This window comes from Sarcophilus harrisii, chromosome 6 (assembly GCF_902635505.1).
Source record: "Sarcophilus harrisii chromosome 6, mSarHar1.11, whole genome shotgun sequence".
Taxonomy (NCBI): domain Eukaryota; kingdom Metazoa; phylum Chordata; class Mammalia; order Dasyuromorphia; family Dasyuridae; genus Sarcophilus; species Sarcophilus harrisii.
Window position 1 is genome coordinate 98947297 of NC_045431.1, and position 19717 is coordinate 98967013.

At 36.6% G+C, this 19717-nt stretch overlaps 1 protein-coding gene across 3 annotated transcripts in view; it reads right to left on the reverse strand.

Annotated features, from left to right (window-relative positions):
- Window positions 1-19717, reverse strand: part of MFAP3L (microfibril associated protein 3 like) — a 69638-nt gene that overhangs the window by 33430 nt on the left and 16491 nt on the right. For all 3 annotated transcript variants that reach the window (XM_023505880.2, XM_003773083.4, XM_031943085.1), the window contains exon 2: window positions 1342-1778. In XM_023505880.2, coding sequence (XP_023361648.1) covers window positions 1342-1642 — 301 coding nt within the window. In that variant the 5' untranslated portion in view covers window positions 1643-1778. The remainder of the gene's footprint in view (window positions 1-1341; window positions 1779-19717) is intronic.

Here is a 19717-nt window from a genome sequence, read left to right on the forward strand (position 1 = left end):
GTAAGATTACCTGCCTCACTTTCCCCTCCAGAGCCACCTGGGTCCAGTGACAAGATATAGATTAAAATGACTGGAGATGACCCTGTATGCACATGCAACAAATATGCATGAACAGATTATGTATAGCATAATAGAAGATGATAGATAATTAAAAGAGAGAATGGGCTTCCCTCTCCCTCCGAGATCTAGGTCTCTTCATTTTTGCAAATGAGCCACTTTTGGGGGGCCTCTATATTACCATTTAGCACTATACCAGGACTTGGTGGCATAGCTGATGTAACAAAGACTTGATTTTAAATCTCAGCTCAGATACTTGTTAGCTATGCACCTTGAACACTTAATCAGCTTTGTGCCTCAGTTTACTCATCTGTAAAATGGGGAGATTTAATACTTCACAGGTTGTAAGGATAAATTGAGGCAACAGGCACAAAACCTCAAAGGGCTCTCTAAATGCTAGCTTCTGTTATTGGCTACTTATCTCTCACACCCTAAACAAGATTTATCCACACAAAAGCGGAAGAACCCAGCTGGAGGAGCTAAATTCTCCCTTGGGCCTTAGTCACACTCTTGAAGCAAGCTGTGTGCTAAGGGACTTGCATTGCCACAAAATGCCCTAAATAAATCTAGCTCATTAAGAAACGCTCTCGCCTCTGTCTTTCTGGCTGTTGCATCTTCCTTCCCTCTACAAGAAGCTATCTGGAAATTTAAGTCAGTCTCAGATAGCGAAGAGTGGAAAGACTCCTGTGTGATAGCAATGGATAGCATCTGGGGGATGTGCTGTGATGAATAATAACATAAGCAGCTCAAATTCATACGGTGCTTTAAAAGGTGCACAGAATTCTTCTATTTGCAGAGTGCTCATTTGATCCTGTATGATAAGTGCTATTACACAGATCAGGAAACTGGGCTGAAAGGGGGCTTCCTTGTAGGAGTCGGTGTGTAATTTGCACTCTTGTCATTTTAAATGACAGACAAAAGGTGAACTGATTGCTGCTTTCAAACATAGGCTAATCATAGTTTTATGGAGCTAAGAGCAACCTTGGGAGGATCATCTGATATAATTGCCTTATTTTGCAGCTGGAATGAATAGCCGAGGCCCCAGAAGTCACCAGAGGTCAGTTAGTGGCAAAAGTGAGATTAGAACCATGCACCCCTTCATACAGTGTGTCCATGCCCCTGCCCCTGCCCCCTCCCAACTGTGTATGGTCAGTGCTGTTTCTCCCTCTCCCATATGAGAAAATATAAAACAAGAAGACAGTATAAAAACAGCTTTTGTGCAGTGCTTTGGCTTCCAAGGCCTCATTTAGAATGCATGAAATTTAATATAACATTCGGTCCTACCTCCTCCCGTGCCCTGCTGGTCTTCCTCTTCCTTCAGTAAGTGGCCATTGGAATTATACCACTTGAAATGAGGGTCAGGGATGCCGTGAATGTTACAGTTGATCAAGGCACTTTTCCCTTCCTTGACGATCACATGGTCCACTCGGGCAATAATGACAGGCATGGATCCCAAGACCATGTCCGTGCTGTTTAAAGTGCTGTTAGTTATATTCTTAGCTGCAGCAAGAGTTGCTAAGAGGCTTATTAAGAAGGGCACAGGAGGCAAGAAGCACGCTCTCACGCTGCTCTTCAGTCGATTCATTTTTCTTTCTTTGCTCTGTAAGGCCACAGAGAGGTGGTTGGCTGATGGAAACTCCTATTTGGCTGGACGCTGTCCAGGACAGGCCACAGGAAACACTTATCCTTGATCCATGGAGCCGCTCCTTGCTTAAACAAGCCTATAAAAAGATTACAGAACCCAAAAAGTACTTTATTATTATAAAAGTATTAACACATCCATTCATACATACATATACATACATATAATATATATACATACATATAATATATATATATATATATATATATATATATATATATATATATATATATTACTAAAAGACAACTCTTCATTGTCTTCCTCCAACCATTCTGCAGAGCAATTTGGAACTATGCCCCAAGGGTTATCAAACTGTGTATACCCTTTGATCCATCAGTATCACGACTGGGCTTATATCCCAAAGAAATCTTAAAGGAGGGAAAGGGACCCACATGTGCATAAATGTTTGTGGCAGCCCTTTTTGTAGTGGCCAGAAACTGGAAAATGAATGGATGCCCATCAATTGGAGAATGGTTGGGTAAACTGTGGTATATGAATGTAATGGAATATTATTGTTCTATAAGAAACAATCACCAGGGTGATTTTAAGGAGGCTTGAAGAGGCTTAGATGAACTGATGCTAAATGGATTAACCAAAATCTGGAGATCATTATATATGGAAACAGCAAGATTAAATGATGATCAATTCTGATAGACAATGACTCTTGTCAACAATGGATTGATTCAGAGCAATTCCAATGGTTTTGTGAAAGCCGTTTATACCCAGAGAGAGGACTGTGAGAACTGAGTACGGACCACAACATAGCATTTTCACTTTTTTGGTGTTGTTTGCTTGTATTTTGTTTCTCATTTTTTTCCTTTTGGATCTGATTTTTCTTGTGCAACATGATATTTGTAGAAATACGTATAGAGGAATTGCACATGTTTGACATATACTGGATCATATGCTGACTGGGGAAGGGGAGGAAAGGAAGGGAAAAATTAGAACACAGGGTTTTGTAGGGGGTGAATATCAAAAATTATCCATGTATATACTTTGAAAATAAAAAGCTTCAATTAAAAAAATAAAAGACAATTCTTCATACTTCTGGCCATACAAAACTTATCTATAAATACAAATTCCACGGATAGCAAATTAAACTTCAGATAAGAGTTCTGATGACATATAAAGTTCTTTCACTTGATTTATTTTTAAAGACATAGGACTTTGATTTTTGTTTTTAAATAGAATCCTGGCTTTTCAGACAACTTCACCACATGGTGAAGCTAAATTTCACCAAAGCTCCTCCTCAGGACTATATCTTAGTGACAGTTGACACCAGGTTTTCAAAGACTAGCCAAAGTATATAAGTGCTAGTAAACAACTAACAAGGATATATTAAGCATGTGCCAGCCAGAGGCAGTGTGGCGTGATAAATAATTAGCCTCAGAGGCAGGAAGATCTGGATGCAAAGTTTTGCATCCAATACATACTAGTAGGGTGACACCGGGCAAGTCACTAACTCTGAGGATCTCTAAATACCTCTCAAAGAATATAAGCTGAAAAGCTGGTACTGACTGGCACTGGTAGAGGGAATCTCCTGTATTTCTATAAGGATGAAATCATTGATTCAGCAAAAACCAAATGTTCTAGATAATACATAGACAAACAAGGAAACAGCACATGCCCTCAAGCTTACATTCTAAATTAGAATAAATATAGAATACATTCTATAATATAAATGTGTGCATGCATGTGAAACTCTGAGTTCAAGAGTGGAGAATTTGCAAAAGGCTTTCCTCGCTGGTTGAGGATTTCTTCTTCCTTGTTTTAAGACCGGACATAGTATGATCTTCTTTAGGTGAAAACCCAATAAGAAAAAGACTTTTGATACACCAGATGTAGGAAAAATCTGGTGCTTCAAAATGTTCCTAATTTGAATTTATCTTCCAAAAGACTTCAGGAAATTTTTCCTTAAGTGAAATTGGACTCTCACACTTCAGGTATCTCAGCATTTCATTACCAAGGGAGAACTTATTCATTCTTTGAATTGTCTGGTATATTTTATGTAATATCTCTGATATAGGGGAAAAATGGCTTTACTTGCTATTTACTATTTGTGATGATCTTTTGTGTAATCGGCATCACGGGAAGCAGTTAAGTCTTTTCAATAAGATTGGAACACTTTTCCTCTTTAAGGGCTAATAACCAGAAAAATGGCTTTATCTCAAGAAAAGAACTATTTCTCGTAGACACATGATAAGTGTGTGTGTGTAGGACAGAGATTATCCTACTCCAGTATTCTCTGAAGAGCGCAGAGTGGCCAGTTTTGTGGTCCCTTCTCTAGCTCCTTCCAAGAGGGAATCAAGTTTCCTCTTCAGCAGCATTTAGACAAACTCATATACATAAAATGTGGGAAATAACTTGCTACACACAGAGAGGCACATGTGTGCACATGTACATTGTACATGTGTGTTGCATAAATATCTGGGGGAAAATATTAGCAGCTGGGAAAATTGAGAAAGATCTCACCTAAGCATTGATTCTTGAGCTGAACTTTAAAGGAATCTAGGCATTGTAAGATGTCTCAGAAAGGCTGTGAGGAGAGGACTAATGATAGAGTATGTGTCTACTGTTTGAGGATAAACCCAGTTAAGTGAAAGAATTGTCACCAGCTTATCTGTGCAGAGTAATAAATTTTTTAATTCCATAAACAGCAACTCTTCAAGTCTCTTGATATATGGATAGATTGCTTTCTGCTTGCTGGTGAAATCACAAATTCTTGAAGCGTTCTTCAAAGTTAGATTTTAAGATCCTTAAAAAATGTTTTGTACCTCCAGAATCTGGTACCTGGTAGGTATCCAAGAAATGCTTCTTGATTGGTTAACCCTTCATTTTGTGAGGCAATTGGGGTTATGTGGCTTGCTCAGGGTAACACAGCTAGTATATATTAAATGTCTGAGTCTGAATTTGAACTCAGGTTTACCTGATTCCAGAGTTGCACTCTTATCTACTGAGCCATCTAGCTACTACTCCTTCTCCTTCCTTTCCCAGTTCTCATGTTTTTATAATGTGCCTCCCAGGCTTTCAAATGCAATTGAGACTTTTGAGTCTCATTTAGAATCACAAGATCTCCCAACACAGGTGGGCATCAACACTATTACTCCCCTGTTATACATGAGGAACCCCAAAGGAATAATATTGGCTGAAGATCCCCAATTCACTCAATAGGAAATACTAGGCTCAACATCTCATGATATTCAGGCTTCCATACTGTTCTATACACTTGGGCATTCCTGTCTCTAGGGAGGCTAAGCCTGATGCACTATCATTGTGTGTCCAAGGGTGATAGGAAGAGCTTTAAAAAGGTTGTTTATTTATGATGACCTTGCAGAGTTTTTCCACCTTCCCTCATTTGGCAATGAATTGTGGTTTTCCTGCAGTAAGAGCTTAAAGGAGCTTTCTAACCTCAAAATAGTTTACTAAATTAGATATGCTTCCCTATCAGCTTTTCATTTAAAAGTCATGAAACTGCTAAATGTGCCTCTTTTTTCTATTTTTGTTCAAAATATCCTTATTAACATATATACTTGAAGTGAATCAAATTAGATCAAGCAAGTTTCTTTTTCTTTTAAAAATATGTTTTGTTAAAAAAAATATGTTTTGTTATATGAGATGTCCTTCTGGGAGGGGGAAGGCAGAAATACAAGAGGAAATTTAGGTGATGTAAAAATAAAAGATATCAATAATTATTTTTTTTAAGATTAGAACAATAAAAGAAATATGGAATATCTTTAAGAATATAATCCTTCAGTGTTCTTAGAGTTAAAATGTCAAAGGCAGGCAAGAGTCTGAGCACTTAATTTGGGAAGAGCTAAATCTAATAAAATAAACAAGGTGAGGGTGCGAGAAGTTCAGAGAAGGTAGCCAGAGCAATGAAACTTCATAACAATTACAGCTGTTCTGGAGTGGAATGGATAGTCTCAAGAAATGGTCATTTCTGTGTTACTGGGGTTCTCTATGCAAAGGCAGAGTGACCTGTGTTTGACAATTTCTGGCTACATTACAGAGGGCAGGTATAGATGTGTTGGATTAGACAGACTCTGAAGTCCCTCCCAACTATGATGTTCTGTGAAGACTTTGTTCCTATAAACGTGTGTGTGTGTGTGTGTGTGTGTGTTTGGGGACCACCCTTGGTATATTCATTAATGTGGTGAACTTTCATGGGAGAAATTCTCTCTATCCATGGTTTTGCAACTGCTCTTCAACTTAATGGTCTTCAGAATTTCCTAAAGCACTGAGCCAGTTTGTCAGTCAATAAGCATTTAATAGGCACTATGCTAAGTGCTGGGGATAAACATACAAGCAAAAGGGAACTTCCTTCTAATAGGGGAAGACAACACATGAAGCATCATTAATGGGGAAGGCCTTTCCTTCTGGGATTCTGGGAGGAATTCTCAAGTGGAAGAAGTGGGCTGGAAGTGTGGAGGAAAAAGGCAAAGTCTGAAAGTCATCATGAAATCAATCTACAAGTATTTCTTCTGACCCTCAGCCCAGTTCTTTATTCCCTATTCTACATTATCCCGCCTCTCCCACAAATATGCATATAAAACAGTGCTAGTAACAGGAAGAATACAGAGAAGCTTGGAGAGACTCTCTTGAACTGATGCTGAGTGAAATGAGCGGAACCAGGAGATCATTATACACAGCAACAACAATACTATATGATGATCAATTGTGATGGAAGTGGCTCTCTTCAATAATGAGAGGATCCCAATCAGTTCCAATTGATTAATGGACAGAAGCAACTACATCCAGAGAAGAAACACTGGGAAATGAATGTGGACTACTTGCATTTTTGTTTTCTTTCCAGGTTATTTTTACCTTCTGAATCCAATTTTTCTTGTGCAACAAGAGAACTGTACAGATCTGCACACATATATTGTATCTAAGATATACTTTAACATGTTTAACATGTATGAGACTGCCTGCCATCCTAGGGGAGGGGGTGGAGGGAGGGAAGAGAAAAGTCGGAACAGAAGTGAGTGCAAGGGACAATATTGTAAAAATTACCCATGCATATGTCCTATCAATAAAAAGCTATAATTAAAAAAAAAAAAAAAGGACAAACAACATTGTCTGAACAAAAAAAAAGTGCTAGTGGGGAGAAAGGTACATTCAGTTGAAGAAGGCAGATATTTCAAGAGAATATGAATATATCTACTAAAAGGTGGATCTATTTTTCATTATTAATTCTTCTTAAGGGATGGGGTGAAAGGGAGGGAGAGAATTTGGAATTCAAAATTTTAAAAAATGAAGGGTAAGAATTGTTTTCACATTTAATTGGGAAATATTTAACAAAATAAAAAATATATTTAATAAAGAGAATTCTTTATACTAGCAAACCCCTCCCCAAAACCCAAAACACCAACCCAAAACATAACCATGGGAAGGAAACAATTCTCCTATTATGTTCTAGTAATGACTGTAGTCACACTGAGTCAAAAACACAGTTATTGTTCTACAAAGACATGCCATCTCTTCAGAGGCCTTATGAGGCGATTTTCATCTCAATGCCATGATTTCCCAGGGTAAACTGATTATTCCCCTCATAAGGAGAAAAAGAGCTTTGGTTTTCAAATGGCACACGTGAAACAGATTGTTTAATTCACAGGTTGTTTGCAACAAAGAATGCCTTGACTATGAATACTCTGCTGGTGTTAATTTATGATTCAAACCAAGTATTGAACTGATTGACAATAAACCAGCTCGTAGAATTTAGTGAGTTGCGAATGTACTGTGTAATGCTCCACAGGCAACTTTATTGTTGTTGTTGCATTATACTGTAGTCAATTTATTTGTCACCAAATGGCTGGAATATGGAAAAATAAAATCATGATTTAGATGCATAGAAGTACTGTTTATATTTGCACATACATATGGGAAGCTTTTTAAGTGCCACATTTCCTTGTCTCTTGAATTGCTTATGATCTCTTTAATTGTCAGAGTCCATTACTTTGTGGTTAAGTACCAAAGCCCACAGGAATTGAGCTACCAAGTCATTCATAAGGAGGTGCCAACCAGATAAACCGGAGTATAAGCAATGTCGGGAAGGGTGGTGCCAGAAAGCAAGCCCGGTTAAGCCCAATGATCATTAAGGAAAGATCGCAAAGAATGCTGGTTCTGGATCAATAAGACCTTGATATTCAGGAAATGTATTCACTTCAGGCTTCAGTCTTAATGTGCTTTTTATCTGTATCTAGTCACATACCCTTAGGGGGTCATCTCCACCTGTTCTACTTAGCGACAACATATGTTGTCCATACCTAAATATCCCTCTCAGCCCCTAAATAACAAAGGAGGAAGGTAGGCACTTCATCAGTTCAGCAACTTTCCCTCCTCTGCATGTCACACCAACTGATTAACTACCCAGACTTTAGCGGTAATTATCAATGTGTACCCCAATATTCCAGGTCATTCCCTCTTGTTTACCAAAGAGTTCAGAAACTGACTGGAAGTTTCTGTTTATCCCAATCCTGCTCCTTATACTTGAGGATTTTAGGATACCTGTCATTTCCCTCTTCAGGATCTTGATACCTTAGTTCAGTGGTCCTCAAAGTGTAGTCCAAAGAATTGTTGGGGTCTCTGAAACCCTTTCAGAGGGTCTACAAATTCAAAATTATTTTTTATTTCTAATATAGTAAATAGTTATAAATATAACCCATGTGAACAAAAACTCTTTGAATAGATCCTCGATAGTTTTTTTTAACAACATGAAGATACTGAGAATAAAGGTTTGAGAACCACTGCCTTAGTTCACCGACTTCCTAACCCTCCATGAATTATACCTTCGTGCTAATTCAGATACTCTTATGGATGGTCATACCCTTGATTTCACCATCATCCATCCTTGTTTTATTTACATCAAGAACTCTGAAATTTCTCTAGTGATGACCATGGAAAGAGAGAAACACAGGATCATATTTTTAGAGTTTGAAGGAACCTTAGAGAACATCTAATAAATACTTTGATTTTACACAAAAGGAAATGAGATTCAGAGAAGTTGAGTGATATTTGCCCAGACTCATAAGGAATAAATAAGAGAGACAAGATTTTAACCAATGCTCTTTAATTCTAAATTCATCACTGTTCCTCACTCTTCTTAAAGATATCCTTCATTCCCACAATGACTTCTAGTCTGTGACCCTGACTGCTCTCCTAGTCATTTTGCTTTGGCTTTATTCTCCTTACTTCCCAATTTTGACCTGAGTGTTCACCAATTTAAGCATATATTATCAATTTTCCAAACCCTTTGTCTTATCTATTTGTGCCTTGCCAAATCTTGAACTTGGATTATCCTTATCATCTGCTTTCAGTGTTTTTATTTAAATGCTGCTAATTGATTACAGATGCATTCACCACTAGAATATTGTCTAAGGTTACTAAAAATTTGGGCCATAATGGACTTAACTGGGTTCTGATGAGGTAATTATTTTATTCTTCCCTAATTTACTCTCTGTCATACAGTGGTTTTTCCAAATCTCTTCTTCTTCCTCAAGTCTCATATACCATCCCTCCCTCCTTTTCACTCAGCAGAGGACCAAGGCACACACATTACTAAGAAACTTCTCCCTAATTCTATGATCTTAGGATTCCCAATTCTTTCCAACTTTAATCTCTGATAAAGAGATAGGTGCTCTCCTTTTCAAGCCTGATCATCAATCCCCTTACTCAGGCCTGCATTCCTATTCCCTCCCTTTTCTTCATCAACTTACACTTGTGATCAAGTGCCTCTCATTCCTTCTATCTTCAATCTTTCTTTATATTGGCTCTTTCTTTAATGTCTATATATGTGCCATTACCATATCTGTAATAAACTTTTATTTGATTCTACTTGTATCCACTTAAGCTATCACAGTATATCTATCTTCTCTTTCACAGCCAAACAGTAGAAAAAAAATCTGCATTTGTTTCTGCCCCTTAACTGAGATTTGTAGAAAGCTACAAGAGCTAAAGATGAAGAGAGAGAAAAGTATGTAGAGCAGTCATGAACATGTTCGGTTCTGAAACAGTGTTGGGTGTGAGGAACAGCAAGGAAATCAGACTTAGGTATAAAAAGATGGAAAGCTGGGAAGGGACCTGTTTATGAAGGACTTTAAAAGTAAAACAAATGATTTGGTCCTGCAAATAATGGGGAGCCCCTGGAGTTTCCTGAATAGAGGAGTTGTGGGATCAAACTTGTGAAGATGAATTTGATAGCTGAGTGAAGGATGAATTGGGGTAAAGAGAGATTTGAGGCACAGAAACCAACCAATAATAGCCCAGCCATGAGGTGATGAGGTGATGAGACAATGAAGGCTTGGATCAGAATGGTATCTCCAACTGCATAATGTACATTTGAAACTGAATGTCCTATAGACATAGCCTAAATGAGAATTTATATTTTTCTTCCAATCCTTTCTCTTCTTCCAGGTTTCTTATTTCTATTGAGGGCACCCCAATGCCAGGTTCACAACTTTGGAATCATCATCAATTTTTCACATTCCCTTAACTTTTCTCATATCTAGTCAACTGTGAAGTCCTGCTGATTTTATGGCATCAACTTCAGAGAGTACTTAGTCCAAATTTCTCATTTGACAGAGAAAGAAACTATGTATATTACTTGCCTTTAAGGCCATTTACTAAATCAGTGACAGTCTGGATGACTTTATGCCTAATAACATGAGGGGTGCTCTGATGATACAGAAGAAGAACATGAGAGAGACCCTCAAGGAACTTATACTCCATCTACAAAAAATAAACTTACACTTGAAACAGAAGGGGTAGGTAGATAGAGCGCTAGATTGGAATCAGGATAAAATCTGAGTTAAAATCTGGCCTTCGATACTTGCTGGCTCTGTGGTCCTGGATATATTTCTTAACCTACCTCGGGCTGTTTCTTCTACAGATATGTACAATGGGGATAATAATAGAATCTACCTTCCAGGATGGTTGTGAGAAATATTTTAAAGTGCTTTGCGAACCACAAAGTTAAATAAATTCTAGCTATTATGATGATGATGAAATAATTAAGGAAGTATTCTATTCAAGCACCAAAATAGACCGACAGTCATTAAGTGAAATTCAATTATCAAAAATTTACTAAGTGCTTAATGTGGGCAAAGTATTATAGGGCTAGGCTTTAGGAATATCAAGTTTTTAAAAATAGCCTAGTCCCAGACTTCAGAAATTGCCAAAGGAGATAACTGAAGTTAAAAAAAGTTATCCCTGCTAAAATTATTCCAAGGGATAAGGTGATTTCTAAGGTTTTTTAATTTAATGAAATTCAATGATTGTACTTAAATTTAAGAAACTGCACCTACACTGAAACGACTAATTAGTAAAAATTGTTTTAGCCTGGGTTAGACCAAACTGAACAAGCAAAGATCAAAGAATCGGGACTTGGAGTTTCAGACCATAGCATGAATCCTCTTGCCTGAAACTCTAAGCCCTGATTTTACACGAAACTAGGTTTGTTTTCATAGATGTTCATACTCTCTCTCTCTCTCTCTCTCTCTCTCTCTCTCTCTCTCTCTCTCTCTCTCTCTCTCTCTCATTCATATATTCTGAAGAATATAGTTTGAGTTTAGGTCTCTAGAGAAAAAGTGAAAGAAGTTCCCAGTTTCCATATAAGCATTCAAAGACACAATCCAATGATTATATATAGAAAAGCCTTGATTTCACCCTACAAAAAGGGCAACACACAAAGGACTTATGTTCAAATCTAAAACAGTTAAGACAAATCCCCTTCCCTCTGCAACGAGCCACATTTCTTTGCAGAAATATATTCAGTCCTCTAGACTTTTAGCACTAACCAGTAAATTGTAGCTTCCTCCCAAAAGGAAAACATTTCAGGATAGAAAGTTGACTTTTCACCCTTCAGGAAGCACCACTTCCCCGGAGCAAATTCAGACATAAGAAAATATTAACAAGTGAAATAAAAGTATGTCAGTTCACAATCTATTACCTTAGAGACAGTCACATGGCCAGTTTGGAGAATTGTACCATGTCACTGTGGATAACATTTCAAGACCTAAAAAAATATACCACGAGTACAATTGATCTAGTTGCTTGAAATAAGCTCAATAAAGCATAAGAACAAAGAACACGGATGCCAAACCCTGCCAAAACCAGGGTTTAGCAGAAAGTACAATGAGTAAATTGTTAAGCTTCATGTGACTACCCATAGCCTCTGGGAAAACTTCTTGAGGTTAGCTTATTTCTACAAATACTGGAATGAAAAGATTAAGCAAACAGCTGATCTTCCTTCTATCACACAGCTCCTGCTCATTTCAATGGTAAAAAAAAATTTTTTTAATAAAAATTCCATTAAGAGATAGGGTTCAATGAACTTCATGTTCCTGTACCTATGAATAAATATGATTTTTGTCTAATCTATATGTTCTCTGAAGCTAAGGGGTGGCAAGGAATTAGTGGGAAGGAGGAGGAAACCTCTTGTTTCAGAGTAGTTGGAATTGTATAAATATACATTACTATATTTTTCTTAGTCATACTGATGCTTGATTTTCCCCTATCTACAATGTTATATGATTCTGGAAATTATCTAAAATTGTATGTTCCATCTTATCATACTCTTCATATCCAGAATGATCACTGACACCTTTGGATCACTGATACCATTGCATGGGCATGACTAGAAAGAATATTTATTTGACCACATGCAAGCTTGGGGCTCCCAGTAATATTGCTATGATTAAGTATATAAATCCTCATCCGTGTCATGCCTAAGAAACATGAGTGTCCCCCAAGACTTTGTCCTAGGCCTTCTTCTTTTTTCCCTCTATACTTTTTTGTTCAGTGATCTCATCTTTTCCCTTGAATTCAATGACCATCTTTAAGATGGTGATTCTCAGATCTTTTTAAGCAGCCCTAATCTCTGTCCTGATTTTCAGATTTACATTTCCAACCGACTGTTGTACATCCAACAAATTGGTTGATAAATTTTAGTTGCCCAAGGCTCAGAGAGAGATTAGTCCACTTGTTCATAGTCACAAGGCTCTGAATTCATTTCTTCCTGACTCTTAAAACCAGCTCATACTTACTTCTCATTTTAGTTTGACTCCAAGTTCCATCTGAAGAGATTTTTCATTTTTTGGCAGCCACGGGACAGAATGGATAAAGCACTGGACTTCAGGTTCAAGAAGATCTGAGTTCAAATTTTATCCAAATACTAGTTATATGGCCCAAGGCCAGTCATTTAATCTTTCAGTTTCAGTATCCTCATCTATAAAATAGTGGTAAAAATCAAATGGGATAACATGCAAAATAATCTATAAACTTAAAAACCCACTTTTTTTCTAGCTATTATTATTTTGATTTTGTATCCCTCTTTTTATTATTTTATCTTAAGCACCTACTAGTATCTGGTAGATGTTTAAATGCTTAACAAATGACTAGTGATCTGTTGATCAGTAATGACAGAAAAAAATAGCAAATAGTTTTAAAAATAGGTCAATTTTCCCCCTTCCACCCCTTCCCACCTTCACTGGGTTTAAGTATGAATAAGAACTGCATAGGGTAAGATGTGAAAGGGATTGTAAACTATACAAGTGGCAAAAATCCCCCAAACCATAAGATCAAAGATTGATCCAAGTAATCTAACATTTTAGTCTCGATCACTCTTTGCAAGAGCAAATAAAACAAATATTCCTTGGGTTGTCTTTTCCTTCCTGCTCCTCTATGTGTACTCGATTTTAAATACTTATGGTCAGTTTCGAGCAAGGACAATGGAAACCCAAATCCACTTGTCAGGGTAATTTGCAGTACAAGCATGTTCCCACAGACATGACTCTAGCTTCCAAAAACAAGTCATCCAACTCTTTTCTTTCAAATTAGATAAGTTCCTATCCTATCATTCAAGGGCAAATCACTGGCATGAAACACATGGTCTTTTCCATGCATTTTTTTTTTTTTTAAGGTTTTGAAGACATCTGTGCATGTAGGTTTTTCAGTGCCTTTAGTGATAAAAGCAATTTTGGGTGCTATTTGAAAGGATTAACGTAATATTTTAATGGCTTCTACTCCTAGTAGAGCAGTAGGTTAAAGTAATCTCTAACCCTCCAAAAGAGTTAAAATCATAAGATTATAGATTTAAAAATGGAAGCACTTTAGAGGCCGCCTAAGATGGCCAATACTTTCAGAAGGGAGGAAACTAAAGCCCAGGGAGACAAAAAATGCTTCTGTAAGATGGGATTTAAACTCAAAGTGTCTGATTCTAGAGTCAGTGTTCTTTCCACTTTGCTACGCTCTCTCCCATAGATTACTGATTTCAATACATCAATGAACCATGATTTTCTTTTCACTGAGAGATCATATCCTTCTGCTCTTTTTTAGATGGTCTCTGTGAGTTACCATGACTGAAAATTTTTTTTTTAATCATCTGACCATTAGACAGGCTTCTGATGATCAGCTTGTCTTTTAGATATACAACCTGTTGCCAAGCCTTTATCAACACATTTTTTTTGGTAGTTTCTACTGAGTTTGTCCTTTAATGGTATAACTTTTTGAGTCCTGAAGCACCTCCATGCCTCAATGAACTATTGGAATAGAGTATTAGTGGAGGTTAAGGTACCCATTTTGGTTAATAATTCACATATGCAACAATTTAGCCTCTTTACTCATTACTAACCAGGTACAAACTGTGATTTCTAGGCTCATATTAACCCACAGAAGCTACTTTAGTCATTGACTTTGTTTTTCTCATTCTCTTCATAACCATAAGCAGCTCTTATTTCAGTATAGATTGATGAAATATAGGGACAAGGATCACCACCAACAATTGTTAAGTCAGGAGGAAAAATACATTTTCTTAAAATAAGGTGTTTTGTTTCTCAAACTATTAACGACTAGCATTTATTTTCAGGTTTGTAAAGCATTTTACACATTTCATTTAATCCTCACAATAAACTTATGAAGTAGGAGCATACTATCTTTATTCCCATTTTCTATGTAAACTGAAAGTGAGGTTAAATGATTTGTCCAGAGTCACATAACTAGCAAGTGCCCAAGACAAAGTCATACTGACTTCAAGTCCAGCACTCTGATCTACGGTACTACCTAGCTGCCTCTGAAACAAGAACCTGTCAAATTTAGGTTCCTAAACATCTCCACTTTAAAAGACTGAAATTTATTTTTATTGGGGACAATTTCTTAGTTAACTATAGTAATAGTTAATCTTTATACAGTACTTCTGTGCTATGAATTATGGTTTACAAATATTATTTCATTTGATCCAGTTTACCACTACCCTATGGGGTGGGTGCTATTGTAAATCCCATTTTACAGATAAGGAAACTGAGTCAAAAAGAGGTTAATTAATTTGCCTAGATTTACAAAACTAGTTGGTGGGAAAGGATGATTCGAATTCAGATGTTTTTGACTCCAGGCTAGCTCTCTGTGTACTATGGTTCCACCTAGTTGAACCTTAATTTATTTATCTTGTTCTGTCTGGTCCATCCCTCAAATTTCACTGCTAATTTCATATAAACAATCTGTTAAGAGATGGTGCTCAAAGAAGTAGCTTTTTGCCCATCTATCAGGAACAGACCAAAAAGATGACTTTAATTGGCAATCACCTCAAATGAAGGTTTCACACTCTTGATCTGTCATTTAATATATGGGCCACATAACCTTGAGAATTAGAAGAGACTTGTTTAGATGAGTTATTGTTGCTCATTAAAGTTCATTAAAGAAAATAACATATTCCTTCCCTTCCATCCTCCTCCTTTCTCCATCTTTGCTGGAGCGAAAAGTGTATTTTTACTGCTTTGTCATTTAGATAAAATCATTACCATTTGATCTCTGAAAAGCTAATAGGGCATCTCTGTGAATTTCTTATTGTTTCAATGTGATACTTTCTATTGGCCAGAAGAGATGACAATCAGAAAAAAGGCAACTGGAACAGCTCCAGAATTGCAGGGGGGAGGTGTAGGTTTGTTTATGCAGCACTTAATGAAGCATAAACAAGCCCTTTAAAGCTTTTTCTCTTTGGGATCTAGAATTAAACCATATGCAGCAGAATCTAATCCCACACCTGTCCAAATACGCTTCTAACATATACAATGGAAAGAGAGCAAAACTTGGGAGTTACAGGAGCTGAATTCCAACTCTGACTCACTTACTACATGTATAAATTTGGACAGATAAATTTTGCCTCAGATTTCTTATTTGTAAAATGAGGGTATTGTTCTACACAGCCTTCTATTTCTATGAAGATTCCTTGATACATAGATGTTCTCCCTTGAAGATAACTTAGCGATCATTTAGTTCAAGCCCTCATTTTATGGATGAGGAAGCCAAAGAGATTTTGTAACTTGTTAGAGGTCACACTTAACTCTGGTGATAACTTCCCTGTTGCCTATGAATCTTTATATTATTTTCTTATTGACTCTTAGATCACAAATTTAGAGCTTTGAAGCATTGTAGAGATCATTAATCAAACTCCAAAATTTCAGTCAAGAAACTGAGACCTTAAGAGATAAAGTCCCAAGGACACAGCTAGAGGGAATAGCAGAACTGGGATTTTGAACCCACAGTGCTTTTACTCATGTCACGTATTCTTTCCCTTATGCAACTCTGTCTTGTAAGAGTTGCTGCAGCTCAGAAAGATCAAATAAGTCTCTTTTGAATGCTTGTAAAGTCCAATTTCTGTAATCTCTTTCTATTCTCTTCAAAATTCTAATTCAATCTCCACCTTCCTCATTCTTAACATAGTACCTCTTTACTATTTTCTAAAAAATGGAAATGATTGCAAGTGAGTTCTCTCAGTGGCTCTTCTATCATGCTCAAACTCTCTCTGAATCCTGGTACTTTTCTTCTTCATTCCCATCTTTTGAGCAAGAAGCATTCTTCTTCTGTGCTACCAAGGATACCCTCTAGTTGTAGAACTGATTTTTTACTCCCTTCTCACTGGAAATTAAGACTACTCCAGGACCCATCCAGGGTTTTGAGAGGCCAGCTTGGCTTTACCTTGCCTGGTTCCAAGCCTCCATAGTATCTCCTGGATGTTCCAGTCTTGCCGCCATTATGAATCTATCCTCCTCCACCTTTCTGTATAGCTACTTTATCTTCTCTCCTTAGAATGTAAGCTCCCTGAAGGCAGGGGCTGTTGCTTGCTTTTACTTGTAATACCAGTGCATAGCCCAGTCTCTACCATATTAAGTTCTTAATAAATTTATTACCTGTCTGTCTGTCTGTCTGTCTATCCATGCCTTTATCTAGCTATGTATGCATCCATCTATCCATCCATCTATCATCTAACTCATCCCTTCTCATTTTCAGAATCTTGTTCCCACAATGATTCCAGATTCAGTCTCTTCCTCTTTTCCTGCACCTTTCCTTCTGTCCACAATATGTTCTGGAAAAACTTCTAAAGAAATCCTTCCTCTGTTTCTACTGTCCCCTCATTTATTTTTTTTTCCCAAGGAAAAAAGCTCTTTATTATTCTGGAAAATAATCTGGGATGAGAGCTGGTGGTATCACAAGATAAAAAACAAGGATAACAGATCTATCATTTAGAATGTTTTCACCTAGAATGGTCTTATCACAAATTCAGGCATATTAGAAGAGGGATTAAGTAGCCATTCCCAGAGAGAGTTTGGCCCTAACTCCCTGTAGGATTTCGGGAAAGGCAAACTTTAGGAAAGGGTCACTATAGAGACTGGACACCAAGGGCAGTAGCCACAGCAGTTATGCTATGGTGGTATAAAGTAGAAAAAAAAATTAAGTTTGTGTCTCCTCATTTATGAACCACTGAAGCCCTCTGCTAGGACAAAAATGATACCTAAGGCTTAATGTCAGGGAAAATATCCTAACAATTAGAACTGTCCAAGTGTAGAAGGAGGGAAAGTTTCTCTTTTCTTAGAGGTCATCACGTAGAGACTGGACAACTATATGTGCAGTATGTAATGAGAATGCCTTTGTTGTGTGGGTCATACTAAATGACCAACTCTCAAACTCTATGATTCTATTTCATATAAGGGAAAGGTATGAGAGAGACAAAAAAAAAAAAAAAAAAAAAAGGATTTCCTTAAACTGTTTGGGGTGAGGAGGGCATGTTCCTTCCTTGGTCCCTTTAGACTTGCCTTTGACACATTGCAAGCCTAGCTGGCTGTTATTCCAAAGCAATAAAGAGCCCCTGAAACTCTTCGCTTTTCTCATACTTTCTTGAAGTGCAAAAGTCCAGTGAATCCTGACCCTTGTATGATTGTATTTTAATAGAAGGCTAGCTACTCTGAATATTGAATTGTTGGAAGGAAGAGAGGAAAGGATGATAAGATAATGTGTCACAATATACCCAAAAGTATACTTGAGGAATATGTAGGTAATAGTTCAACAGAGAAACATTAAAAGACTTCCATGAACGGATGCAAAGCGGAGATAGCAGAGCTAAGGAAACAACATACAAGAAGAATATAACAATATAAGTGGAAAATACAAACATCACAAAAGAGATAAATAAGATGAGACAATTATTGAAAAATTATCAAGAACAAGAAGCCTGGCTCCAAAGAAAAAACAGAAAAAGATATGTCGTCTTATTTCTTGAAGGCTCTGTGTGTGTGTGTGTGTGTGTGTGTGTGTGTGTATACTGGATCTGAACATTGCTTATAACTTTTTTTTAATAGAGTGATTGGTTTTGCTGAATTTTTTTCTTTTCATTAAAATCATTATAAAAATAGCTAGAATTGGGGATAAGAATACTAGTGATATTAAAAGATATCAATAAAATCTGTTTTCAAATTCTACATTGCTTTCTACATGCAAGACATTGTGCTATGTGGAAGCAATAAGATACTTTTAAGACTTTAAAAACTGAATAAATAAAAGCAGTTCTTGATATCTTAGTTACCAAAGGATGGCCTATTTACATTTATATACCAACATTCAATTTCACCAACACAGGAACTTTTGGATCACATATCTATCATCTAGATATATCTATCATATATGATAAATCATCTACATCATGACTTAGAGAATTGCCTGAGGATAAAAGAGGTTCAACAATTTGTCTATGGTCTCTAAAGTAGTAAGTGTCAGAGATTGAGATTTAAACATAGGTCTTCCTATCATTAGCATCATATCCATGTATTTCTCTTAGGAAATATGCCATGATATTCCTTTTAAGAAACATTTGATTTATAGAAAACCCTTTATTTGATCTCTTTATTTTTGTTTCTTAAGCATTGGACAAAGCTTTTATAAGGGTTATAACCATTTTAGATTCCATTAATGTTAATACTTAATTGATCAGAAAGCTATTTCATTAGGAGCTTGATGGTCGAAGGAATGAACCTGGAAGTTAATAAATATGTGATGCATGTGTAGTTTCCTTCCTCTTTCACATTGATTACAATAGGGATAAGAATGATATTATGTATTCATTCATTTAAAAAATATATGTTGTGCTTTAAGAAATGATGAGCTCAATGACATTAGAAAAACATGAATAGACTTGCATGAAATAAATAAAATGTGAAGTGAGCAGAATCAAAAGAACATTGTATACAGTAACAGCAATATTGTTCTAAAAATGACTGAATGAATAAGTCATTTTGACCATTATAAACATCCAAATTAACTGAAGTATGACATTATCAGTATTCAGAGAAAGAAATAGAAGTATTATAGAATGACTTTACACATGTGTATGTATATATGTATGTATATTCACATATTTGTGTCTAATAGTAGCCATTTCTAGGGCAGGGGATAGGGGAGGGGAAAAAAGGGAAAAAAATTACATGATAACTTTAATTTAGATTTAAAAGCATAGTAAGCTACAGCTTACATGATAGAATTGGAATTTCATGTGCAAAAACCCCCAATATTCAGAGAAAATAAAAAATAAAATCATAACCTTAATTTTAAGGATATAGAAAATTCTCAGATAAGGAGGTATTCACCACCAATATAGACTGGCACCTGCTGTGCAACTCAGAATTTAGTGAATTTTTAGGAGACAATGAGAAGTTAAATAATTTGTCAGGAGTCATATAGCCAGAATGTGTGGAAGGT